This window comes from Hippopotamus amphibius, chromosome 7 (genome assembly GCF_030028045.1).
Source record: "Hippopotamus amphibius kiboko isolate mHipAmp2 chromosome 7, mHipAmp2.hap2, whole genome shotgun sequence".
Taxonomy (NCBI): Eukaryota; Metazoa; Chordata; class Mammalia; order Artiodactyla; family Hippopotamidae; genus Hippopotamus; species Hippopotamus amphibius.
In genome coordinates, this window is record NC_080192.1 from 78119138 (window position 1) to 78145848 (window position 26711).

Sequence of the window (26711 nt, forward strand, 5' to 3'; positions counted from 1 at the left end):
GTGTGGTGAGGGGTAGAGTGTGAGTGGAAAGGAAACCAACCAGTAACCCTCTGGGACCCCATCCCTGCTCAGTGACGCTTTCTCCCAGGACTGCCCCCCACCCCAAACAGAGCCACCTGGGTCCCCTGCACGGGGGCATCTGCCACCTGTGTGCGCAGTCAGCCGCTAGGAAAACCAGTCTCTCTTCGGCTCCGGGTATTTCACTGTAACTGTTTCCAACACGAGACCCATAAAACTAAAATGTGTAACGAGACATCCAGTAAGAGAAAAGCAACCTAAGACACACGCCTATTAAGTCAACCTAATATTATTAAATTTTCAAATTTAGGAGTCGCCCTCCCTGCCTTAAGACCACATCTTGGAGGCAGAGTTGCTTCTCACGTTTCTTTTAAATCAGGCTGACTGCTACTTCTGAGTTCTCGCCTAGACATTTGCTGCGGGGTGCCCTTTCTAGCTGTTCATCCTCCCCACCCCCTGGGAATGATGGTCTCTCCACCTGGCACACACCCCGACCTCACCCTGCCCCTGACCCCGCCGCCCTCCCACCCTGGCTGCCCTCGGAGACACCCCCCGGCTCCGCCCCCACGATGGCACCACGCCCCCCTGCCCCCGCCCCGCCGCGCCCCGCCCTGCCCGGCATGGTGAGCCTCGACGGCCAGGCTGGACCAGGAGCTGTGTGGGCACAGGTGGATCTGGCCGCCCAGGGGCAGGGAGACTCCAAGGACAGATCGGGCGCTGCCGGGAAGGCCCCAGGCAGGCTGGCTCCAGGCTGCGTCTGTAAAGTTCCCTCTGGACAGCAGTGTGGGGAAAATCTGCCCCAGGGGGCAGGAGAACGGGCACACACTCTCAGGGCCCAGAAGGGCGGAGGTGGGTTCTGGAGGATTCGGAAAGCGGGGTGAGGGCCCAGCTGGCAGGGTCAGGAGTGGCAGGGGGTGGGAGCGAGGGGCGCGTGTTGCCGGCTTGCCGTGACGTGTCCAGACGTTCCGGTGGTCATCGCTATGACAAAATGTTAGGAAAATGACCCAAATGCCAGAGAAAAATGACCAAAGTCTGAGCTCCAGAGGCCTGGGGTAGGGGGCACCCAGGTACCCAACCTTCTGTTTCTAAGAGAAAAGGGTATTTTTAATTGGGACTAACTTTAAGGCCTTAAATTCACATACACTGTTCACACTGTTAACATCTCCAACAGGAAAGAGGTAATCAATGTGCGCCATCAGGTGTGAAATGATTTCAACAAGACTTTGCCAAAACGCGATGGAAAAATGACTGGAGCTGCAGCATCCGCTGCGTGTCAGCGGAGGGCGACAGGCCACCACGCAGGCTGCCCCTCCATCAGCGCTGCAGGCGCACAGGAGCCCTGCTTCCCTCCCACCGTGTGCCCCTCGCTGTCACCAGGCCTTAGGGACATCAGGGACATCTCGTCCACGCAGCACCTCCCCTGGAATGGCGGCCCATGTCAGGTTGGCACGTGTTTTTTTTTTTTATTTCATGTTACATTCACATTTACAAACTCAGGAAGCCACACCGAGAAAGGGACGGTGGAGGCTGCCTGGCGGAAAAGGTGGGCTCCCAGGCCCTGTGCAGATTGGCCGGACACTCGGGACTTTTCACAGGGAAACTGTCCTGTACCTTGAGGGGCCTCGCTGTTGGACGGCATCTGAAGTGGTAGCGTGGCCTGCTCCTCCGTGCCTGGAAGATGCATTATTGGGGCCACCTCCGCCCAGGATTTTATTGCTGGTGAACTTGATTATCCAACTTGCAGTCCAGGATGATGGCATCATCAGAAGTGGGTCCAGTGGTATGCATTTTACTGAGATGAAAGGAGACTGAGATGTGTAAACTGCACTGACGGGGCAATTCGGGCACGTTGCCATGCTTGCCTTCGCCCCGGGACGGCCTGGCCTTGGACGAGACAGGTGAAGACCCCGCCCAGCCCCCGCCAACACCCGTACCCATCCATGAGGGACCATCAGAGACAAGAGGCAGGCAGTCATCAGGACGGATGTGCCCAAGTCCAGGGCAGCCTGAGCTCCAGCACCCAGCCAGCTCTGCCTCTTCCCAGGCCATGCTCCCTTTAAGGTCCCCAAAGATGTTCCCTTTCTCAGGTGGGAAGAATGTACACTCCCCAAAACTGGATCTATTGGGCTGAATGAGATCATCACGTGGCAGGTGGAGATTCGGAAACCTGGCCGAGCAGCACACAAGCACGTATTCTGAAGATGGACTGCCGGAAAATGCCCTCGGGTCATCCCTGAATTTCCCAGGAACAAAATAGTCATGGAAAGAAAGGTTTGCCTCTGTGACAACAGAGGTGCCAAGATGAAAGCTAGGGTGTACATTTATTACTCAGATTTAATGCTGTCTCGGCCCTTGTGATGTCTGCAGGCTCTTCCATCTCTCTGAGACTGCTGGGGGCCATGCCTGCAATCCCTTGGGAACTTGCAGGACCGCCCTGCCCTCCAGAGTTGCTGCAGGCGTCTGACAACCGAGGGAGGTGACTCAAGGCTTTTTCCTCCTGTTCGACTGCAAATGTTGCAGTCTTCTTCCCCCCTGAGGAGTGCAAAGGCCTGATGGCACTGGGGCAGGATAGGGTGGAGGCCAGGGCCCTCTGTGCACCTTCTGTGCAAACTAGATCGTAACGGTCAGGGTCCAGCTTCACCAGCTGAGGCATTCCCAGGTCCACAGGAGCTGCGGCGTCTTCAGGAGTGTGATGGAGGAAGTGCCATTTCTGTGCCCAGATCTCCACCTGGTTAGCCTCTGGTCCAACGAAGATATTTGAACTCACAGTCCTACACATTAGTTTAGCAAAAAGTCTGGCTTCTGATACCCGAAGAGCTTAAAGTCCCCTTCAAAACGTGCGTACAGGCGCCGGATGTCTCGTTTGCTGATGCCCAGAAAGTAGTGCTCGACCTTGGTTCTGTTATAGGCGGTGATGCCTGGGGGGATGGTGGGGTAAGACACCAGGTGGTCTATGCCAGCCTCTTTCAAGATGTATGGGGCGTCGTCCTCCAGGGTCTCGTGGTGACCTATGACACTGTACTTGATCTCACAGGGTGCACACAGTTCCACATACGTCACCCAGTGGATGATGTGGTCCCCAAACTGAAGGTCCAGCCACCTGTGGTTTGGATCACCCAGGTAGCGCACGAAGTCCTCGAACTGGATGCCCCTGGTCTCCGTCCGGTTCCTCCTGTACTTCCTGATGATGCCGGGGGCAATCTCGTGCCTGTACCAAGGCTCAAAGCGGGGGTTGTGAACAAACTTATCCTTAAAGGCAGAAATCAGTCTCTCGAAGGGATCTCTTACGATAAAAAACTTGAAGTATGTTTTCAAGCTAAGGAAAAAAAGTGAAGATAAAGAAGAGGTTACCCTTATGCTGCTGGTGGTGTCAGCTGTGGGTTGTGAGGGGGGAAGAGTGAAGCGTAATGGCTGGAGCAGTGGCAGCCACCAGGCCCAGCCCTGTGCCAAGTGCACTGCATGCAGCTCCTACTTAATCTATGCAGCTACTCTTGGAAGCAGATCCTGTTATGAACCCATTTTACAGGTGAGGAAATGGAGGCTCAGAAACCGTAACTGTCCGAGACCACAGTACTCATCACCCTTGGGGCTGCTGTGAAGACACCTATTTAACCCATGTTTTGTTTCACTTGAGTAGCTAGAAGCTTCAGGAATGTTTAAAAGTTTTGTTCCTGGGCAGAAAACCGTTAAGGACAGGAAGCTGAGTGAGGAACAGCTGAGGCTTGAGAGTGACTCTAAGGCCACATCTTTAACAACTCAATTCAGACTGCCTGGGGAAGGGAAATGGGGGCAGGGAAGGGGGGTAAGAGGAAAGGCAGAGTGAGGCTCCAGGCTCCAGCTGGCAGGAAGGGGGTCTGGGGGAGCTGCCAGGAGGGGTGGATGTGGCGCAGGGGTACCCGTGTGAAGGGCCTGTGACGACAATGACAGAGCAACAACACCGCTGTGATTCCAGGCGCTCACCCAGGCCAGAGACCATCTCAGCACTGCAGGTCTCAGCTGTCTATTCTCACAAAAGCCCCACAGGATCAGTGCTGGGCGGGGTGGGGGGAGGGGGGAGGGCAGTGACAGGACCACTCTCCCCCAGGAGGGTCTCTGATCTGGCTTAGACAGCTGCCTTCTAAGGTTGTACAAGTTGGGAAGTGTGAGTAACCAGAGCTGGAAGCAATGAAAATCGAGTAGCTGAAAAGCAAGGGAGGTCAAAGATCATTCAAGGCCCTGACACTGACTTGCATTTTATGCACTTTTCCTTTTAAACCTCGTTCTGTGGGGCCACTTCACAAATATCAGGAGAACTGCCTAACCGGCTACGGAATTTTCCCGATGCCTGGTCTCCAAGACTGTCCCGATGCACAGTCTCCATCCTTGCTGTGGTTGACGAGGCCTGTCTCCCTCTGACTCTCCTGGGTCCAGCCCACCCCACCACCCCTCGGGGCAGCTGCCGCAGAGGCAGGCATAACACCGTGGGAGAAAAGGAAAAATGAAGTGCAGTTCCCTGCCATCCAAATCCTTTTCCTATGAAATGAAGGTCATATTCAGCAAGAAATCCGTAAAACATAACAAAATCAGAGCAGAACAAAAATGACCACTCATTTCTGTAAGATGGTTACGCAACCTTCATTTTAATGGCCTGCATGAAGGTTAGGGTGGAGAAGACATTCGGAAATTCTCACAAAGACAGGAATTTAAATGCGCTGAACCGCTAGGGGCGTGCCCGGCTGCCTCTCACCAACACAAACCAGTAGCTCTCGGAGCGATTTGGGAGGAGCGATTTGGGAAACGCGGCAAGTACTGAGCTGAACCTGGGGTTTTATCAGCATCCCCCTCCCCCGCTCCTACCGCTTCTGAATTTCTGCATCGCTGAAGGAAGAGAGGCGTGGGAGGCCGTTCTTCTCGTGGTCGTGCACCACATTGTCGGGGATCTCTTCGATGGAAGGAAAGGCTCCTGGGAAGCAAACAGGGAGAAGGCATGTTGGCTGCCTCGGGGGTGCTGCCCTTAGAGAAAGATGCCCCGTATCTAAACCCGGGCCCGTATCCCCTACAAGCCATCCCCAGGATCCACCTTTAGATCTCTGAATTTCAACTGCTTCTGCTGGCAGAAAGAAAAGCTGTGGTGATGCCAACTGGAAGGAAGAGATGAGTCAGGAGGAAGGAGCGGGTGGGAGCAAGGGCTACAAGCACGCGCCCAGCTCGGGTTCAATCTGCCTGGAAGAAAGATCACTGCCCGCGAGCAGAGTGCCCGAACCTGCAACACTTCCTCTACTCTCACGCGGAGGAAAATGCCAGAGGGGCGGGGCCACGAAACACACCGGCAGCAGAGAGGGGGAGGGCCAAGGGGGCGGGGTGCGGGGTGGGAGGAATTGGGAGATGGGGATCGACACACATACACTACTGATACTATGCATAAAACAGATAACTAATGAGAACCTACTGTACAGCACAGGGACCTCTACTCAGTGCTCTGTGGTGATCTACATGGGGAGGAAATCTACAAAAGAGGGGATATGTGTATACGTACAGCTGATTCACCGTGTTGCAGAGCACAAACACAACATGGCAAAGCAACTATACTCCAATAAAAATTAATTAAAAAAACCACACCACACTGCTGATTTATGCCCACAGCCCCGGCTAGAGCCCATTACTCCCAGCACCGCATCGCCTGGGCCTAAGAGGTTCCTAGGTCACCTCACAGCATCCCAGGCTGGCAAGCGGCCGAGATGTTTGGTGCTGGACAAGTCAGGCTAATGCTGCAGGAACGAAGTGATCTACCTGAAGCGGGGCTCAGAGGAGGACAAGGTGTGTCTGAGGAGAAGGCATGGCAGGACCAGGAGCCACAGCGCCAGGTCCAGGCTGCCAAATGGAACCCGGGGGGCCCATCCTAGCGCTGGGGGGTTGGGCAGGTGTTCCACTCTCTTCTCAACGTAGACAAATGGAAATAAAGTGTCACTGTGCTGGGGTGCTAGCCTAGCCTCTGCAACCCTTCATGTCCGTCTCTGTGTGAACCCTGCCGTGTTAAACTCAGGCTGGCAGGCAAGGATCTCTGTCGGGCCTTCTAGGCCGTGGCCGCAGCCTCCCCAGGGTACTTAAGGCCCGACCCTGAACCCTGTGCCGAGTACTGCGGATAGAGGGATGGCTGTAAAATGAGCAAGATGCCCATCTGCTCTCAAGGGGCCAGCAGAGCCAGCTCTGTGGACTTGCGCCTGGACCCGCTCTGGTACCTGTCGCTGTGCAGACGCGTCCAGGGACTGTCCTTTTCCTACCATATGGCCTGGCAAACTGCTCCCGTTTCTATCCTGCCCTTGTCAGCGGATTCTTCTGCTTCAAAGTCTGATGCTTCACACACTCGTGGCAAATTTCTAAGACTTTTGTACATTTGTTGCTTTAAATTTGATTTGTAACCTCATTCCCCGATGTTAACAATCCAACATACTGTCAGATTACTCAAGAAGCACACTGATTATCAGCAGAAGATGAGGCGAGCGTCCCCCTTTTCTCCCCCAACCAACCGGTAAAGAGGCCAAATGACAACCAACTCTGACATCACCCCTGAGAGCAGCAGCAGGCCTGGGGGCCGGAGAGCCCAGGGCCACGTCCTACAGGGCTTCAAGGTCTGAGTCCTGATCCAGGAGTCACACTGCTGTCCACTGGAACTATGTTCCTTTTGAAGCTGAATTTAAGACGGAGCCCATGATTACCTTGGGTCAGTTCAGAGTAACTGGAGTTTAAATACACGTTGTCTGAAAAGAGTGGTGAGGAATCAAAGCCTGTGGCGCATGAAGACACTTTCCAATGATCTAACTTTCTCCTGAGTAAACAGCGGCTTCCCCGAAACCCCCCGAGTATGGGCGCTGAGTGTAAGATGGGGATGACTGTGGGTGGGAGGCCCCCAGACCCACCGGCTGGGCCCCCCCACTCCGGACACTAGGTGTGGGTCCTTCTCAGCACGGAGGCGGCTGCGGGGGCAGCTGCCAGGTGCCCAGTGAGTGTGGAGCCCTGACCTCCCGGGACAGAGAGAGTGACTTGTGAGGATCAACGCAGGGACTCTGAAGAGAAGAAATGGGATCAACCTGGCGGGGGGGGGGGGGGGGGGCAGGCAGAGACGGGGGAGCCAGGAGGTCCTGACCACGGGCGTGCAGAGCCTGGGTGAATGCCACCCACTTCTAATGTGGACACGAGCAGGAAAAACACCCGCGAGCTGTCTGAGTCACAGGCCCTTCCTCGGCCCCTCTCGGCCGCCCCCCTTCCCCCCTCCCCGCAGGCCCCACACTCCAGCAAGGAGGGACCCCGCCGGGGGCTGCACACACCGTTCAACGCGATCAGCACTTTCTTCCACTGCGTGTTGCCCACTTTGGGGGTCTGGCAGAAGAGAATCCTGTGCTTGTCACACACGAAGATCCGGTCGAGGACGAACTTGGAGACGGCGGTGTGTGAGAGGTTCCTCAGGGCGTCCTCCCTGCACACGTTTCTGATGAGCTCCAGGCGCTGCATGTAGACCAGGGGCTGAACGAGCCGGCCGCCCGACAGCATCTTCCCAGTCGGCTGCAGGGAATGGAGGCAAAACAAGCCCAAGGGCTTCATGAGCAGAACTGGGCAGGCCGGGCGTTACCTCGCAGAGGCCAGAGCCCAGGGGCCGCCCCCACAGAAACAGCAGCACCGCGGGTGTGAGTCACCACTGGGGCCTGGGGTTCAGGCTGCGTGGATGCGCTGGACCACGGTCACGGTACAGCCAGAGATGGCTGACCCTGTGTCCCTTCATCCTCAGCTGGGACAACCCGAGGGGGTGGGTGGGCTATGGGCCTGTCACTGTGCTGATGGCACAATGGCCCACGATTTCCTGGCAATGGCAGGAAATCCCTCCTTCAGGGATCTTAGGGAAGGCCAGCCTCCGCCCCCTCGCTCTCCCTCTGTGTAACCTGAGTGTAAGTATGTGGTCTGCACCTCAGGACCTGCTGTCTTCACAGACGGTGGCTGTTTGGAGATAATCTGGTACATTGGAATATCTGGTTTATTAATTTAAGAAAATACCTTAGGCCACTCAGTATGGGTTTTAAAAAGGCCGGAACCATTATTCCACTTCCTCAGGGCTGAGCACACAATTATGTTTCTCCAACATGCGGCCTCAGGTGAGGAGAGCGGCTGTGCCTGGCAGTCAGGTCAGTGGTACCAGCGGTTTCGCTGCCATGACAGGTGGTAAAGCCCATCAGCACTGGCTCTGCTCTAAGGAGTCATCAGACCAGGAGAGAAGATCCACGTGAACTGCGGGGGGAAGGCTGTGATGCCAGAAGCCCAGGTGTGTGCAGTCTAGACTGCTGGCTTCTTTTTGCTGACCTTATGTGCAGCTCACGGGCAGGACCATCCCTTCTCTGAGTTTAATTCTGGGCTGATAAACATCTTTAGAGCTGGCTCTCCCATTTCTTCCTGCATGAGGGCAACCTGGACCTTCCATCCAGATCCAGCACAGCGGTCAGCAGGGGGAGAGGGGCTCTCAGGAGTGCGGCCCCCACGTTGGCTGGGGGAATGATTAGGAATTTACGTGCGAAAGGAGCCTGGGGAGAAAGACGTGGCGTCAGAGTGTCCAGCAAGGTGAGGTCTGGGTGAGAGTCAGAGGCCCAGGGCTCTGCCGCTAACGCCCCTGTGACCCTGGATGATTAGCCTTTTTGCAAGCCTCCATCCTCTCATCCACACCACCCGGAGGCTGGATGAGCTGCCCCTTAACTCTAAAATTCCAGGATTCCCAGGGTTCAGGGCAGAGATCTTCTCCCACTGCCCCAGTTTTCTCCTGACTCACCCAGCATCCCCAATCCCACCCCTCCAAGGCTCATTCTCGGCTGGTCGGGAACTTAACACAACCAACATTCCAGAGCACCCACGATGCACAAGGCCCCGCACCCATGCCTCCCTAGTCAGACGCCACAAATGAGCAGAAATGTGCAGAAGCAGTGACTCTACAGCTAAGCATGATGGTAGGTGGAAACCAGGTGATGAGGGCGGGGAGGGAGGGTGGGGAGGCTGTTCTCTGTGAAGGGGGACCCGCGGGGGCTGGAGAGGTGAGCAGGTGAGAGGGAGACACCCGGGAAGAACAGGGAGAGGGGTCAGTGCTGTGGCCTGGCCGTGCCCACCTTCAGCTCCTCAGGGAAGTGCGTCTCTCCCGGCGACCTCCCCGAGTTGGGGACGGCGGTCAGGAACAGAAACTCCTGCTTGGCGCTGTAGGCTAGGAGACAGAGAGGGGCAGGCTCACTGATCAGTGCCACAGCCCAGAGGCCACAGAAAGGGACCCGCACAAACACACCCAAGTGATAGCTGACAAGGTGCAAAAGCAGTGCAGTGGGGGAGGATCTTTTCAACAAATGGTACCCGAGCAACTGGACACCCCCAGACAAAATAGAAGCCTTTTCCTAAGCCTCACCCTTTATTCAAGAACAAATTCAAAATGGGTCAGCATTTGAATGTGAAATCTAAAGCTATAAAACTTCTTAAAGCGCATACAAATAAATCTTTGGAAAAACTGATAAAATGAATCTCATCAAAATTGAAAATTTTTGCTCTGCAAAGACCCTATGAAGAGGATGCAAAGACAAGCTACAGACGGGGAAGAAGTATCTGCAAACCACACACTCAACCAAGGACTGGCATCTACAATATGTAAAGAGCTCTCAAATCTCAACAGTAAAAAACACAAACCATCCAATTAGGAAGTGGGCAAAACAGGAACAAACACTTCACCAAAGAGGATCTACAGATGGTAAATGAACACAAGAGGATGTTCAATGCCATTAGCCATCAGACAAATGCAAATTAAGACCACAGTGAGATACCACTACACACCTATCAAAATACCTAAAACAAAAAACAGTGAAAACTCCAAATGCTAAAGAGGAGGCAGAGAAAGGAATCACTCATACGTGGCTGGTGGGAATATAAAATGGTACAGCAAACTCGAAAGCTCTAGAAGCAGCAGTTTCTTTAAAAACTAAGCCTTCAGCTACAATATGACCCAGCAATTGCATTCCTGAGCATTTATCCTAGAGATATGAAAATTTATGTCACAAAAACCTGTACAGGAATGTTCGCAGCACTTTTATTTATAATAGCCCCAAACTGAGACAACCCAGCTCACCTTCAACAGGTGAGTGGTTAATCAAACACTGGTATATTCATACCATGGAATACTACTCAGCACTAAAAAGGAACGAACTATGGATACACACAATAAATTGGCTGAATCTCCAGGTAACCATGTTGAATGAAGCCAATCCCAAAAGGTCACATACTGTATATAACATTCTTGAAAGAGTAAAATTATGGAGAGGAGAACAGATTAGTGGTTGCCACGGGAGAAGGGGGCAGGAGTGGGGGATGGGGAGAGGGAGGTGGGTGTGGCTATAAAAGGGCAACTCGAGGGATCCTCGTGGTGATGGAGATGTGCATCTTGACTGCATCCTTGTCAATACCTCACTTGTGACTCTCCTCTGTGGTTCTGCAATGTGTCACATTGGGGCAAGAGTAAAGGGCACATAGGACTCTCTATTTCTTACAACTGCACATGACTGCAATGATCTCAAAATTAAAGGTTTAATTAGAAAAAAAGCCAAGTCAGCAGTCAAGTTACTGCTTACACATTATTTTCGAAATCTGTGGGAACTGAAATTAGACTAGAGGAAACTTACAAAATGCTAGACCAGAATAATCACTTACAACAAACTGATCTGGGGAAAAACCTTTGGGTAGAATTTGAAGACAACTGTCAGATCTCTACAATCAAAGAAACATTTGCCATCAAAATTTTGCAAAGCGTAAAAACATAATTAGAATGAAAAAATAGTTATCAAATAAAAGCATAGAAATCAGCATAAAAAAGCATGAGCAAAGGCACATTTCCATTTGTTAAAATCATTAAAACCAACTCCTCTCGTGTCATTGCTGCCAACACTCTGCAGGCTCCACTGCAGCACCCCCCCCACCAGGCCTTCAGACTGGATGTTAAACCTCCTCCGCTCCCCCCCTCCCACTCCCCAGCCAGCCCCATGAACAAGCCCTGCCCTGATGTCCTCCCAGAGCCCCATCAATAATAATAACCCATCTCCTGTGTCTCTGAGCTCTCCGACTCCAATAGAAATCTGGGCCACACAACCTCTATGAATCCCACGGAAATCTTTTTTCCTTTTTCCTGTGTTTGAGCTGAAATGCAGCCCTAACCACAGCTGCATACAGGAGCTGCTCTGCACCTGCCATGAGGACGGGGGGCACCATGGACGGTGTGAAGACAGACAGAGCAGCAGTGCCCGCGGCCCCAAGGCTCCGAATGCACCCTGAGGACAGGGAGGCCAGCGCCCACCCTCCTCCTCCTCCTCCACAGCATCATCTTCGAGCACCAGCGCACTCAGGGAAACGGCACCTTCCACTCCTGTCTGGTCACCTCACGTGCCAACGTCTCTGACCAGCACAGCGATGCTCAGCTCTGCCACCGGCCACAAGGTTTCCTAGAAACCTAAGCTTCCTTAATGACATTTTAGATGGACAACGTAGCCTCAATTCTAAACAACAGACTTCTCCGTGACTTTTTGAAAAACACCTATTTCACACACTCAGAAGCATCCAGAATAGGCTTTGGTAGCTGTGGGACAGCTCACCTTCCAGCCACACATACTGGCCATTTGTCTGCCAGTTTTTAACTTTTTTTTTTTACTTTGAATGTCCTGGTACTTGCTCCCCAACTCCCCTCTAACCTAATTCAACTGGATTCAGGTAAAACTGACAGCACAACTTATGTCTGGTTTTGCTTTTCTGTTGCTTTGCCGACAACCATTTATTTCCAGTGGATGCTGTTGTCACCGCTGTGATCAAAGAGCAGACCCCTCCCCCACCCTGACCCTCAGGGGTAGGACGCCAGCCTCAGGCCCAAGGGTTCTGACCCACAGGTGTGACTGGCTGTCTTTACAATACACGAGCTCATTTTCCTCGTCATCATATTTGCTTTACAAAATGTCTTTAAATTTGTAAAGTGTGGTGCTGCCTTGTTTTTCTAGACGTTTTCACATCCCTTCAGCTCCCTGACCTCTCTGTGTATTCAGCTGCCCAGGGTCACCACCGCATCATACACTGGGCAGAGGACGTGCAAAGATGTTGTGTCATGGGCTCCGCCCTTAAGCGGCTGGCAGCTGAGCTGAGGCAGGAGATGGGAAAAGGAGGTCAAACAGAAGCAAGAAAATCAGTGTCTGCGCGTGCACACCAGATTCACAAGGATGTCACTTTTGAGTCTAAGTCTCAACATACCATGCCATCAAGTTCCCACCACTGAATGGGATTTATTGCCCTATGACAGAGTCTAGTTCAAAATGACACTGAAATATGTTAAAAAAAAAAAAAGGATGAGCCACTGCCACAAACACCGCTGTGGCTTCACTGCTGAACTGAAGAGAGACCGTCTCTCTCTCTCTCTCTCCCACACACACACAGAGCTTTAAACAGCAGTGCTTAAGACAAATTTGCTCTTCCTGTCTGCTGGGTGGTAGGTAAATCACTAAGGATAGGCAGGTGAGAAGACTGGGATGCTAGAACGGGGCTCACTTCCCAGGGGACAGAGCCACTCATGGATACCAAGGGCACCCGACTCCCTGAACACTGAGGCCATGGATTTGCCACCCACCCCACAGAGGACCCACTGTGTGTCAGTTACTTCCTTGTGACCACAGTTCACAGCGGGCTTCTGGTTCAAAAGCAAAAACACTGAATGAGAGTGCAACAGATTCCAACACGTGAGGAAATCTCACAGCCATGCATTTACCAGCTTCCGCTGGTTTCCTGTAGGAGCCCAAGATCCACCGAGGGGTGAGCGGCCTCCCCAGACAGAGGGGCCCCGAAGGCTGAGAGACCGTCCCCGCTGAGCCACAGTGCTGGAGGGCCGGGCCCCGTCTGCCAGCTCCAGGGGGCTGAGTGCTGAACTTCGGGGGGGCCCGCTCCCCGCTCAATTACCCGGACCTGCAAGATGCCACGCGTGCGAGCTTGCTTCCTGCACCCGAACCCAGCCAGCGACACCCACCTTCGTGATCGCAACCAGGGACTCAGGGACAATTAGATAAGATCTGTGTGGTCGAGAAAGGCTGGGTCATGTTCGGGCCCGACAACGAAGGCTTAGGGTTCTCATTCTCAGTCCACAGTACCACGCAGGGCCGACTCCACCTCCACCAAAGACCCACTGCCCAAGAAGAGGAAGGGGAGAAGGCCAGTGCGCTCAGGCTCTCAGGTTCCCTCTAGGAGCAGCCCTGCCACCGCGCTCCCACGCACGGACCTCGGGAACCACATGGGACCCCCAAGGGCACGAGGACCACCACACGCCTCATGGGGCAGGAGACACTGGTGAGAGCCCCGAGGGCGGCAGGTCCTCTCTCCAGGTTTAACACCCTAAGGCCTCTCCGCCTTCTCTATCACCTTCCACCCATCCACTTTCTGCTCCTCCTCCCCAAACCCTCTGCAGCTTCTACACTTTTCTGAAAACACTCAGCATAAAACCTGCCACATCACAGCAGTGACACCTCGTTCATCAGATGCCCCTGAGAAGCGAGGTGCTCTTCAGAGGTCCTCCTGCCAGATCATATTCAAACTCAGAGGCACACGTCTTATTTCTGGTGGCATATAAAATACATTACATATACTCCTCATTTTTAAATAAAATAAACTACAAACAATTCAACCTCATGGCCCGCTTTTTAAGTACCTCCCTTACCCGGAGGTGACGTTTAAGGGAATCACGAGCGAAACATGTAGACTTAGTGACACTGTTTCCTGTTCTCAGCAGCTATTTCTTGTGCAGTTTCCCAGCCATGCTCTCACTAGTGGTCCTCACCTGGGGCCCCTCCTGAGATTCGGTCCCCTGGTCTCTGCTGGGCCTGGGCAGCGGGGGTTTACACGGAATTTTAATGTGCCTGGGGATGAGAACCACTGCTCTGACTCTTAACAAGGGGTCTCCACTCTCAGTGACAGCAAACAGCTGGGCTGAGATCCTCGGCTCAAATTCCAACCACCTCCCCAGACTTGGCCTGTGCTGTCCTGACCGTAGCCCTGGTCCCCAGTACGACTGTGACTAGCTGTGATGCTCTGCGATGCCCAGGACGACTGTGACTAGCTGTGATGCTCTGCGATGCTCCCAGTCACCGCAGACGCCTACAGGTGTGACTCCACCTTCCCCGGGCTTGAAAGCCTCTCAAGTTCTCAGGAGGGCTGCTGGAAGACGAGGGTAGGACTGAGATGACAGCCAGTTGGGCCCCGATAATGTTACTGAGCTAAAACTGCGGAGCTGAGAACCACCCTTGGGGCTAATTTCAGTGCCTCCCTCTTCTGCCTGCAGATCTTCCTTCCAACCTGGCTCCTCTACAGGGAGGATGGAAGCAGCGGACGTGGGGCATCGGGCAGACTCAGCACAGCCAGGGACACCCCTGGGGGCTCCCTGGGGCAAGCAGGGCCCAGAGCCCACTGCCCACAGACGGCACAGGCTGTGCAGCCCCTGGCGTAAATCAGCAAAACTGCTGCTGTGATCCTTTTCTACGTCCCTTCCCTAAGGGCCACCACCTACAGGTGGATATGCTAAGCCTTGTGTCAGATAAACATGCTGTGCACTTCCTCCCCATCAGGCTGGCAGTTCCAGGCCAGCCTAAGGTCGCTCACCAGCCTTTTCAACATCTTCCGTGCCCCTAAAGGAGTGGCCTCAGGGTTCAAGATGACCGACCCGCAGCTCCTCACTCGAGCCTGGCACCTCACAGGTCACTTGCAGGGCCTCACTGTGTTCGGGTCAGGCTTGGAGCTGTCAGAGCAGGGAGCACGCCCATTTCACAGATGAAACACTAAGGCCTCCCTTAGCAAAGGACAAGGGCACGAACCAGACACAGCTCTTCTGAGGCTGGGTTGGGTGCTCTTTATATGTCCTTATCTGAACTCCTACGTCAAGTCAAGGGGAATTAAAAAAATCCTCGAGGACAAGCCAACACACACACATTTAGACCACCCTCCTTCCAGGGCACTGAAGGTGACCTTGAAACACATGGCCACCAGCAGGCAGCACTGCCGGGCACACAGAAAGCACCTCATGATGACACCAAGCAGGGCCGGTCCCCAAACCCGGAGGCTGCGAGGACACCAAAGAAGCCCCCAAGGAAAGTGTGTTCCCCTTGCCCCCAGGGGAGGTGATGGAGAGGACACCTCCACCCTTGTCCACTCTCCTTTCAAACCTCTGCAACATCAACGATTTGGATGCTTCAACCTCCAAGTCCCTTCTGGGTCAGAGCTCTTTGATTCTGTGCCACCGCTCATCTGGCAGGTACCCAGGAGCCGTACCACAGCAAGGGCTGAACTTGCCAAAATCCATTCCACGAGGAGGCGTACCTACCATCAGGGTCCTTAAAGGTCAGTGTGATGAACTTGCTGGCCACCATGAACATGAAAATCACCCAAAAGCATGCGGCCAACAGAAGCCACTGGTGGTGCATGTTGTCAAATGTCAGCCATTCAGTGATTCTTCCTGGAAAAACAAAAGCGAAATGGCCCTGCTGCTTACAAATAAATCAATTAACCACAAGGTAATAAACAGAATGAGTAATTTTAGTTAATAGCCTCAATACAAATATTTTTTTTAAATTTTCTATTGGTACCATGGGTATTTGGATTTGGTATTTAAGATTATATTTTTAATTAATAGCAACTTGTCAAGTTGATAATCAGATCAAATTTAAAACACCTTAATGGAAAGAAGCCATGTCTATTTGGTTTTGGAACATGAGATAAGACTTTACTTCTGCAAATGTGCCTGCTGACTCTTTCTGGCCCAGGCTACCGAGTCCCTGGCACCTGGCACCTGCCAGGGCCTGGCAGCCGGAGAGGAGGGGGCCTGACACGGGCGGGCCCTTCGCTGGGGGTAATTCTCAGAGGGCAGACGCCATCCTGAGAGGATTCCAAGCAGGCCAGGTTTAAAATCCTGACCTGCTGACAAGCTGCAGCCACACCGACAGAGATGCAGAGAATCTCTGAAACCCCAGATATGAACCCAGAGCGTCCCGGCTCCGCCCACTTGCCTGCCAGGGCCTGCGAGGAACCTTGGGGGTGGGCGTTTCTCATGCTATCGCTGCCCGGGAGTGATTCGGGGCATGTGGGTCCTCAGCGGGTCACTCAAGTCACAGTCTGCTGCACGGGACGCAGAAGAACTGGGAAGTCACACTCAAGTCTTGGCAAGAAAAACAAAAAAGTGTTTCATGTCACCTTTAACACAGGGCTTCTTGAAGCCAAACCAAGTCACTTGGAGAGAGAGACCACGCTAGGCTGGGCTGGTGTCCACTGACAGTCCCGTCCATCACCCCAGGGCAGCAGGGAGCTGGTCTGCTCCACGTGTGCCGACGGCGGATGATTCCGGAGAGCCTGTGTGCGCTGGCAGACCGGGCTCACGGGGGCCGGGCATCAGCGCTCCTCCGGCCTCAATGACAGGTCCTCGCCTCCTAGGACCTCCCTGCGACCCCACTTCCTTCCCCCAAGGGGTTCTCCAGCCTTCGACCGGGAGCTCTCCCCAAGGCCCAGCCTGCACCTGCACCTTCGCCCTCAGGTCCCCACACAGCAGGTGCACCGTGTTTCCCAGGTTCCCCTGGCAGGGCTGTCAGATAAACAGATAAAAACAAAGGATGCCCTGTGAAGTTCAAATTTCAGGTAAACACATAATTTTTTAGTATTCAGTATAAATGTGCCCCCAATATTGCATGGAACACACTTACACTTTAAAAAGCCGTCTGCTGTCTCTCTGAATTTCCAGTGTACCTGGGTGTTCTGTATTTTATCTGGCAACACTACCCAACAGGGGGAACATGTTCCCACTCTAACCATCGGAAGCAGCTGACCTGTCTCCGCGAAGTCTCCCTGTCCCCTCCTGCCACTCCTCGTCTGGGGCCCCCTGGCACAAACCAGACCCCTGGAGGGTCCCACCACTCCTTAGCTCTGGGACTCAGCAAGTCACTTACCCCCCCGAGACAAGGCCCTCCTCCTTCCAGGACGGTCAGGAGGATTGAATGACAGACTGCACCAAAAGTACCACCTGGCCTGGAGCAGACCCTCTATAAACAGAAATTGCCCAGGCGGGTTCCTCAGCACCCTTTGTGACTTTCCTATTTAATTTACACATACCCGGAAATTAACGTAACAGTGTGATCTGCCCAAGAAGACAGGGAAAAAATGCCTGACTCTCAGCCCAGGCAAATTAGGCTACTAGCTTTTCCCTTCTAGAGACAAGGGAGGCACAGACTGTGCCCAGAGGGCACGGGGCCCCTCAGGGCTGCATCTGCTGAACCGGCCCCTCCAAGAAAGGAACACTCGGCAGGGTGCAATCCCCACTGGTCACTGAGGAAGCCCAGTTTCAGGCCTTTTCTAACAGAGGGGCAGAGGGGCCAGTGCGGAGCGGGTAAAGAGAAAGGGGACAAGCTCCGGGCAGGTGGTACACAATGTGCCCAGAGGCACCGTGTCTCTGCACCAATTCTCGGGAAGACTGAGCTGAGGAAGAGGCCCTGGTGCTGAGTGGCCTTGGGGCCTGCGATTCACACTGTGCTAAGGAAGTGCTGTGGCCAAGTGTGTACAGACATGGGGGAGCCGCCCGGGTCTGCCCCGCTCACACACAGACACCTTACCCTGCAGGGCAGGGTGCAGGAGAGCCCCGCAGCACTGGTACTCAGCTTTCCCTCTGCTCACACTTGCCAACCTCCGGGCTCCTGGCCCCTGGGTACCACCCAGGAATCAGGTTTTGTGGTTTAAGGATCCAGTCTTTCCAATGGGAACTAGTCTCCTGAAGGGATCTAATTTGTGTCCGCCCACCGAGCTGGTTCACCTTCAGATAAAGGTAGGAAGAAAAAGAATAAACAGCCTGACATGAAAATGAGGCTCTCACCACCTGCCCTCTGGGAAGCCAGGTGGGAGGGGCAGGACTTCTACCTCTGGGCGAGTTGGAAAGAGAGACCTGCACTATCTTGAAGCCATGCCTGTCTTCCTAACCCTGGGTTTTCATTTAAAGCCAGAAGCGACAGCTTCCCTCACCCGGAGGTGTGGGGGTGAGGGGGGGCAGGGGTTGGGGAGGGTGGCTGCCCCAGCCCAGACGAAGGCAGGATAGACGGGGGAGGGAGGAGGCGAGTTTCCCTGCGGCTGCGAGGACGCACTGAATTACTTCTTATGCTTTTCAGGGAGGGGGGCACATGCAGTGGTAAAGCTGGATGGAGAGATGCGTCGTTTTTAAGCACTTTTTTTTCTCGTGGTCTAAAATGAGAACATTCACAAATTACACACAGACTCAAGTGAAGAAACTGTCAAGGTAAAAAGCTGGTTAAAAATTTAGTCGAACCAGGACTTGTTCTCCAACTCACACGCTGACCAGAACCAGTGAGACTAAAGCCTGGGCCCCCTCCACACGCCCCACCTCTCAGGGCCACTATGACAACATCCGTCTCACACACACACACACACACACACACACACGCACACACGGAGATTGCACCTGCATATACGTTGAAGGACACAATAACCTAGAAACAATTATTAACCAAGTTCATCATGAAAAGGTGTCCCCATTCATCCCACAAAGCAGGGATACAACACCGCGTCCCAAACCACACACACACACACACACACTCCTTGTCCATGTGGAGCTGGCAGGCTAACGGAGAGACCCACATGCACCAAAGACTCTACCTAAGACGTGAGATGAGGCAGAGGCCATGGTGCCGCGAGAGGAAAGTTCAAGGGCCACGACCTGGCAGAGGGAGAGCAGGGGCGGCACGGAGACCTACAGGGGTGAAGGGGCAGAGACCCAGGCACCAGGCGCGGAGCAGCACGCATGGAGGTCCAGGTGCAGGCGGGAGCTTGCAGAGCTGGGCCAGAGATGAGCCTGGGCAGCTGTGGTCAGACAAGGCTGGGCCTTGGGGAGCTGTCACCTCATCACCTTGTGAGCGACGGAAGCCACTGAAGGGGTCGGGGTGGGGAGGGGTGCAGTGATCGGACTTAAATCTTGAAACTGTTTCTCAGCAGCAGCGTCAGAGGTGTCAGGCACAGCCATCTGCACGGCCACGCCCCAGCCTCAGGGTCATTTCCACAGGCAGCAGCCAGTGTTCCGATCAGGCACAAGCAGAGGCGCTAGGTGCTCCACATCGCAACACCCTCCAGGTCTCTGAAAACCAGCCAATGAACCAGTAGGAGCCACGGTATCTGACAGGCTGGCCTTTTATGAACCGTACAGAGGAGCGTGTCCACTCAGCCACGCGGCGTTTCTGCTCTGCCGTACGTGCATCTGCCACAGTGTCTGACCTTATGTTCAGGGCGGTGGCTCCCGCCCTGGCTGTGTATAGGAATCACCTGGGGAGCTTTTAAAAGCTACAGCAACACCCTGGGCCCCAAGAACATGTGAGCGGAGACAACATAAACCTGCGGAGGAGGATCTAGGCAAACCTGTGAGGATGAACCTGGGCGTGTTTGAAAAGCTCTGCTCAGGATTCCACCGCGGGGCCAGGCTGAGCTGCTGGCGCAGCCCCCAGGACTCCTCAACTTTTACTGCCCTTGTTGCCCCCTGGGGAACTTGTTAAAATGCAGATTCTAGACCTTTTAACATAATAGCTGTCTTCCCACCACTTCCTTCCAGGATAAGAAGGAAAACCAGTAGCAAAAAACCTGTCAACTGAGATTATCTACCGAGGATGTGAATTACAGGTGCTCTGAACAGACAGCTTAAAGAGGTTTAATTAGAGTAAAGACCTGCATCACTGTTCCTACTTACTCTCTTTTCCAGCCCTCCCATCCATAGGTAACCAGCCCCTGTAGCATTTTGGGCTGACCTTGAAAAATCTGGATAATTTACCCCATTTTTTTAAATAAAAAGAAAGTCACTCCAAATTCCCGTAGCCCCAACTCCTGTTGGCCTGCCCACCATCTGCAGTGTTTCCTTGAACACACAAACTCCCCATGGGTCTGCCTCCTGTCCAAGGGCGACAGCCTCCAGGCTCGCTGTTTCCGCCTACAGACTCTGGGGGCCGACACCCGCGGTCCTCTCTCCTTGGCTCTGGAAGGACCACTGCTCTCCCTGCAGCCAGGTGACAAGTGGCCTTTAAAAAGCCTGACATTTTCTGTAATTAACTCTCCTTTGTTCAAGGAGCCAAGACAACTCCCAAGGTGCCTCTTGCAGCTAACAGGGGTGAACCTGAGTGTGCGCCCCAGCTGTCCTGACCGGGGCGGGGTGGGGGGAGGATGGGATGAACTAGGAGATTGGGAGTGACATATGTATATACTACTGATAGTATGTATAAAATAGATAACTAATGAGAACCTACTGCATAGCTCAGGGAACTCTACTCAATGCTCTGTGGTGACCTACATGGGGAGGAAATCCAAAAAAGAGGGGATATGTGTATACGTATAGCTGTATAGTACAAACTAACACAACACTGTAAACCAACTATACTCCAATAAAAATTAAAAAAAGATGTCAGGCTTTGAAACCAAGCCGGAAGGCTGGCTCTTTGAAAACCCTCAAGGCAGAACTGACGGACATATGGGGAGAGCAGGGTCCAGGGAAGCAGAAAGATCACTAAACATGCAAGAAATCCCAACCTGTTTCTCTCTCTAAACTGAAAGGAAGACACCACACATTTGACACTTTTGTAATGAATAACAGTAACTCTGGTACTATTACCAACTTTTGGTGCAAATTCTCCCTCCCTTGCACTTTCAAAAAGATGCTTTTTGAAAGCATCCACTTTGCTCAGCTGCCAATGGCTTTTCCCCTGTGTTTGAACTGTCATCCAAAAGCACAGTCTTTCTTATATGAGAGATCAGAGGACTAAAGTATATTAGTCACTGATTGTGACATAGTTGTTTCTTTTTTACCCTGGTCCTCATCTTGTAACATTACTGTTCTCTTTCTATCTCTCTTGGTATGTGCCACCTATTAAACCTGTTTTCCCGGCATATAAACTAATTCTTTCCTACCATTATTCCTAGCAAGCAATTCCTTTTCTATTTCTCTACATTTATTTTGTCTTATTTACTTTTCCATGCTTATCCCTCCTATCTGATTGTTCTCTTTAAACAAGCTTATTTATTTAACTATCGTCTTTGTCCCTCCCCCCATTCCTTATCTACCCTTAAACTTTCCTCCCCCCCCACCCCGCCCCCCAAACACATGCACGCATTCACACTAGACTGGAAGCTCCACGTCTTGCTCACTGTAATGGTCCAGCACAGAACAGTGCCTGGCACATAGCAGGGCCTCAATGTGTATGTATTGAGTGAATAAAATTAATAAATAGTATATCTTCATTTCAGAAAAAAAAAAAAAAAAAAAAGCACAGTCTTTCTGAACTTGTGCTGAAGAGTTTGACTCCTGCCTGCCTAGTTTTACTTGGTTTTTTTCCTGGTTCCGCTTCTACTATTCACATTCACTCACTCTAAGGTAAATAAGCCCATTTAACTGTTTAAAACAGAGCTAAAAATTTTTCAAAAGCAATTGGTCTAGACATGGTCTAGTGTGCACACAGCAACACAGATAAATCTCAAAACCATGGTGCGAATGCAGCAAAAATAGAGTGAGATAAATGACACAGTGCCATTTACGTAAATTAAAAACGCAGACACTGAAACCAAAAATACATGTTCTATAAAAACACAGAGGAAGAAAGAAAAGGATGACCTTTCCAGTGATTTCTTATGTGGATGGGGGAGGGGAAATGAGATTGAGGAAAGAGAATTAAAAAGGAATCCACAAGTAAACAAAAACGAGAGAGGGGCCCTGCAGACATCATCGTTGATGGCAACCGAGGAGTTAACATCCATTCAACTTCCTGAATGTGAAGGAGACAGAGAGATGGACAACTGGACAGACAAAGCAGATGAGATTTAAAATAACAGAAACCAGCTTTTCCCCCAAATCACATTCATTTGTACAGCCATATTTACCAAGGGCTTACCTGGAGCCAGGAGATGTTCCCGGCTCTGGGGATACAGCAACCCACCCGCCCTGCTCTCTGGGTGCTTGGTTCTAACAGAGGCACACAGGCTATGAACAGAGCCATTAACACCTAGGATCACACTAGGCGCTAACAGACACGGTTAATAACACAGAGGGTAAGGGGTGAAGGGGGACCTGGGAGGAGATGATGTTGAGAAGATGCTCAACAGAGGGAGGGGACTCATCACACAGCACCTGGCAAAGAGCTTGGTCTGGGTCCCAGGATCCCCAAAGCAGCATGGAGGCTGGTGTCCCTAGTGCAGAGTGAGCAAGATGGCAGAGGAGTGGTCCTGATGAAGAGCCGTGTCAAGGGCCCTTTACTGAGATGGAAACTCCTGCACCCCCGCCTCCATCACACATGTACCCTGGGGAAGGGATCACCTGTACGGCGTTCAGTTTTCAAAACATTCATTCAAAACCTACCCAGACACTAAAGGAAACTTCACGAAAAGAATCTGGCCATGCACAAGGACCCTATGGGTAATGAGACAGCTGAGGCTGCAGAGGGGGGGACCCTCCCCAACCAGCCCTTTCACGCCTTTCAATTTTGCACTAAAATGTGTTCCCTAAACAACAGAATTATTAAATCACAACTGCATAAATACTGCAAATATGAATGTATAATACACGTTAAAATCCTATTACATAAATAAGAAAATAAAATACTGCATATGAATTTACAACATAAAGTCCTATTACAATCACTGTGCATTTTAAATTCATAGAGTTTTTCTAAGTTCAGAAATTTCTTTGTCTATTTGACCATCGTCATTACAATTTACTGTCTCAGAATGACTGCTCATCCTTGTGACCAGGATGGAAATACTCCTCACTCCGGCCAGCTGGACACTGAACCGGCGAAGGTGCAGACAGATTCCCAGGAGAGATGATGGCCAACAGCAAACACCTCTGCGGGGGTCGCTGCAGGCCAGGCGCTGCTCTCAGCAGGGACCAAGCTCACCTAATCCCCTGCCTGGCAGGGCGCTCCTATTTTCATCATGGCTAAGAAAACATTTCTAAGAATATGTGCACATACTCCTACTTATGAGTTTAAGCTTCTGAACATCTCCATATGAGCAAGAAAGGAGAATGCCACATGACATGGATCTCATATAACTAGTGAGGTGTCCACAACTGCCTTCCCCTACCTTCTGAAGCCTGGTCCACATTTCCTTGCCGTATCTGCTTTGCCCGAGGTTCTTGGCTCCTCCTGTCGCTGTATGGGACAATCGAAAAAACAAATAAGCACCAGTAAAGGTTGTAAGGTTGACTTACTGAACACAACTTGCCTTATACTTGGGAAACTGTTAACCATTTTGACTATTCAAATATATTTTGCACACCAGGTCTCTTATAGAGGGGGGTTATCTTTGGATAGCTTGGCAAATGAATAAATATTCTAAAGGTACCAAGAAATCTAGGTGTTTAAAAAGATTCTTCCCTGTAACTTAGTATGAAAAATGAAATAGTTTTTTGGAGCAAAAATAATCAAATCCTATTATACCTGGTTTATATGTTTGATATTGGGTAAAGATTCCTGTGTAGGATGATCAAAGCTTTCAATGCAAGATGTTTGCTGGGTTTTGTATTTCGTCAAGCTTTAATGCCCTGGCAAATTCTAGCCAAATGTCATATCGTGAATGAATAACTGGAAACAAGACAAACGTATGGAATTAGAGACATTACAGATTTAATAGAGTTAGCTGGCAAAATAAATATCCAACTCATTTAAAACATAATACGGCCCAAGCTGCCTGGGATGCTCAGAGTAGTCTAGCTATGCTTTCCTTCACTTTTATAAACTCAAAATTAAAATGAAAAGCAATTTCATGTTACGAAGACAGAAAGATTAAACTTTATGTACTCACATGCAGATTCTTCCAGATCTGTATAAGGACAAAACACATGGCTTCTGTGATCTCTCAGGTCCTGCATTCACCTCTCTCCCCCATTTCTATTCTACTGTATAACGTCAAGCACTTGAAAAATGATCTGAATATAACTGCAAATTGCCCAGGATAGTAACTAATTCTTCCCTTTCTTTGTTCAGTTTTGCAAGAACTCCAGTTTCCATTCCAGGGAAGGAGAGAATTTTTCTCTCAGGTATTTCTTGGAGATTCCATTCTTGAGGGTCAAGAGCAAGGATGGAAAGATTTTTCCTTCTATCTTGAAATTCCCATTTGGACTCAAGATGGACTATGCCCTAATTATAATGGGATAAAGGGGAGAAGACTATTTTCCTCTTTGTGTCTTTTCTTCTTAACCCAGTCCATGAAAAGAGCGAATAAGCCTGGAGCTAAACGGAGCTGCCAGGTTTTAAGAATATCTAAGACATTCCTCACTGTGGCAGTGAAAACTGACCAATAACCAGCTCTTTATGGCCCAAAGCCCCAGACTTTGTTTCAGACAAAAAACCCCTTTATGAGGGGTTATGCCAGCTAACTCCTGCTCAGCTAACCAGAACCTGGCTGCGCTGCTTTCTACTCAGTGCCCAGCCCTTTCCTGCCTTTTGCAGACTTGGAAAATAACAAGGCAGCTTTTGGAAGATCTGGTTCACCTTCACAGCCAGCAGTGCAGAAATTTATGCCTCCACGTCCAACTTCTGACAGGCCTCTCCTCTGTGCTAATCTGAGCTGAGGGCACCCTGGAGCCTACCTGGCAGGATACACGCATTTCCAACCATCCCTTCCCCTCCCACCCGCCAGAGACGTGCTTAACTGAGCACTTAGGGAAGCTACACATGGTCCTTCTTCCAGGCCTCTCTGTCTCTGCCTCCTCCTTGCATCCAAGTGGAACATTTTCTTCCTCTTTCCGCCCCCAATTAAAAATGCAAATGCTCAGGCAAAGATGCAAGAAGTAAACTATGGATCCCCGAGTATCAAACATGCCCCCGATCACACCATCCCCAGCAAGGACGCCGCCTCACTGCATAATTAACGTGAAGAAGGTTCTGCCCTTCAATCCCACGGACTAGGGAGGCCCTCAAGGAGCCACACTGGGATGTCTCAGGCAAAGAGAAGCCTGTTCCTGCCCCCTCCCCCGTTTTTCCGTCCACACGGGGGAGGTGGGGGTCGGGGTCCGGTGCTGTGTGACGCTCACTCCCACCCCACCTCATCCCACCCGCCCATCCCTGAGCTCACCCTCCGGGCAGCCGGAGCCTGTCGGGGTCCTCGGGCCCTTCCGCGGCCCCAGGCGCGAAGCTCGGCTCGGGTCTCGCGGGCCCGGGGGCGAGGCGCGCGGGGTCCCGGCGTCCGGGGAGCGCAGGAGGCCGGCCCGCCGGGAAGCCTCGGCGCCGCCGCCCCGCCCGGGATGTGGCTGCGGCGGCGCCGCCGGAAGGAGAAAGGCGGGCGCGCGAGGCCCTCTCGGGGGGCAAGGCGGCCGCCGCCCCACGCGGGCCCCCGCCAGTCCGCGCCAGGCGCGCTCCTGCCCGGCTGTGCGCGCCCCCGCCGCCGTCCCCGCCGTGCGCGCCGCCTGCCGGCTGTGCGCGTCCCCGCCGCCCGCACCCCCTCCGCCCTCCGCCCTCCGCGTGCGCGCGCCGCCGGCACAGAGGGGAGGCGCGAGGAGGTGGGGCCAAGGGCCCCCAGGGCCTCGGTCCCCGCCCTGTCCTTGCACCTCCCTTCCACGACCCCCGCCTCCCTCCCCCCCACAAAAACCTCCACCAAATTGTATCCCAGGAAGTGACAGAGACGTGTGACCAAACCTTATCTACCGGGTCCCTAACCAGAAAACAGGTTGGGTGTTTGAGAACGAAAAAAAATCCTGAAAACTTGGGGGAAAAAAAAATCGAAACGTGAAAAAAGGCAAAACTGCTTGAGTTTGGGGTACCTCCCAGCATTTCCTAATCAGCCTACCTGGTAAAAACAGCCTCCAACAGGGCCTTTTTCCACAGCCCCCCTTGGCTGACAGTCTGGAGGATGTAACCCCTTGTCAAGGTAGAGTGGGCTCATAAACAACCGGTGAAGGCCAGTCGGCTTCCAGCCGGAAGGAGCTGTGACTTCTTAACCTGCAGATGTGGGTAAGACATAGGGTTTCAGAGAAATTCTTTTTAGGATTTTAGGTGAAGTCAATCCCAACAGTGATGGGGGTTTTATTGCCCTAGAAAACGTACGCCAGCTTTGTTTTGATATAACCTACATGTTTGTTAACTACCTAAATACATATCTGTTTAGCAAACAGGGTAATACAGATACGTGTGTACACACACACATGAACATGACCACATACACAATTTTTGTGAAGCTTTCAAGGAACCAGCTTTTTTTTTTTTTTTGGTTTACCCTGTTGGTTTCCTCCTTAATGACTTAAATACAATATCTATGGGGCTCAGCATTTCAGCATTTCACTTTTAACGTGATCACTAACCACCATGACCTAAAAGATGGCAAGGTGGTTTGAGGGCAGTTTACTTGGTCTTTTGATCAGATATTCCCATATTTATTAAGCCCTTTCTAGGGGCACTATGGTTGACAAGAGACATTGCTTTCTTCTTGAGGATTTGAATGGGCACACGCATGATAGAAGCACAATAAGTAAATTTGGAGCTTACATGTGACACTGAATAATATGCAGGGTTTAAGAGTCCAAGCTCTGGGAATTAGACCTTGTGGGTTCAACTCTTTATTCTACCACAGAAAGCTTGTGACCCTGTCAAGTTCTATTGTCTCTCTGTGCTCCAGTTGCCTCAACT

At 52.0% G+C, this 26711-nt stretch overlaps 1 protein-coding gene across 7 annotated transcripts; it reads right to left on the minus strand.

Moving 5' to 3' along the window:
• Window positions 1-1444: 1444 nt before the first annotated feature.
• On the minus strand, window positions 1445-25449 carry CHST10 (carbohydrate sulfotransferase 10). 7 transcript variants are annotated; one of them, XM_057742851.1, is made up of 10 exons: window positions 25165-25449; window positions 23529-23672; window positions 23173-23240; window positions 16080-16228; window positions 15398-15529; window positions 9138-9229; window positions 7323-7557; window positions 5078-5104; window positions 4855-4960; window positions 1445-3334 (listed from the first exon to the last, which is right to left on the minus strand). In XM_057742851.1, exons 4-10 carry the CDS (start codon window positions 16120-16122, stop codon window positions 2797-2799), a joined length of 1173 nt encoding a protein of 390 aa, XP_057598834.1. In that variant the 5' UTR covers window positions 16123-16228; window positions 23173-23240; window positions 23529-23672; window positions 25165-25449; the 3' UTR covers window positions 1445-2796. The 7 variants fall into 7 exon arrangements, with proteins under 7 accessions (XP_057598834.1, XP_057598838.1, XP_057598833.1 ...); XM_057742855.1 differs by lacking the exon at window positions 16080-16228 and adding an exon at window positions 16264-16648; XM_057742850.1 differs by lacking the exon at window positions 23529-23672.
• Window positions 25450-26711: the final 1262 nt, after the last annotated feature.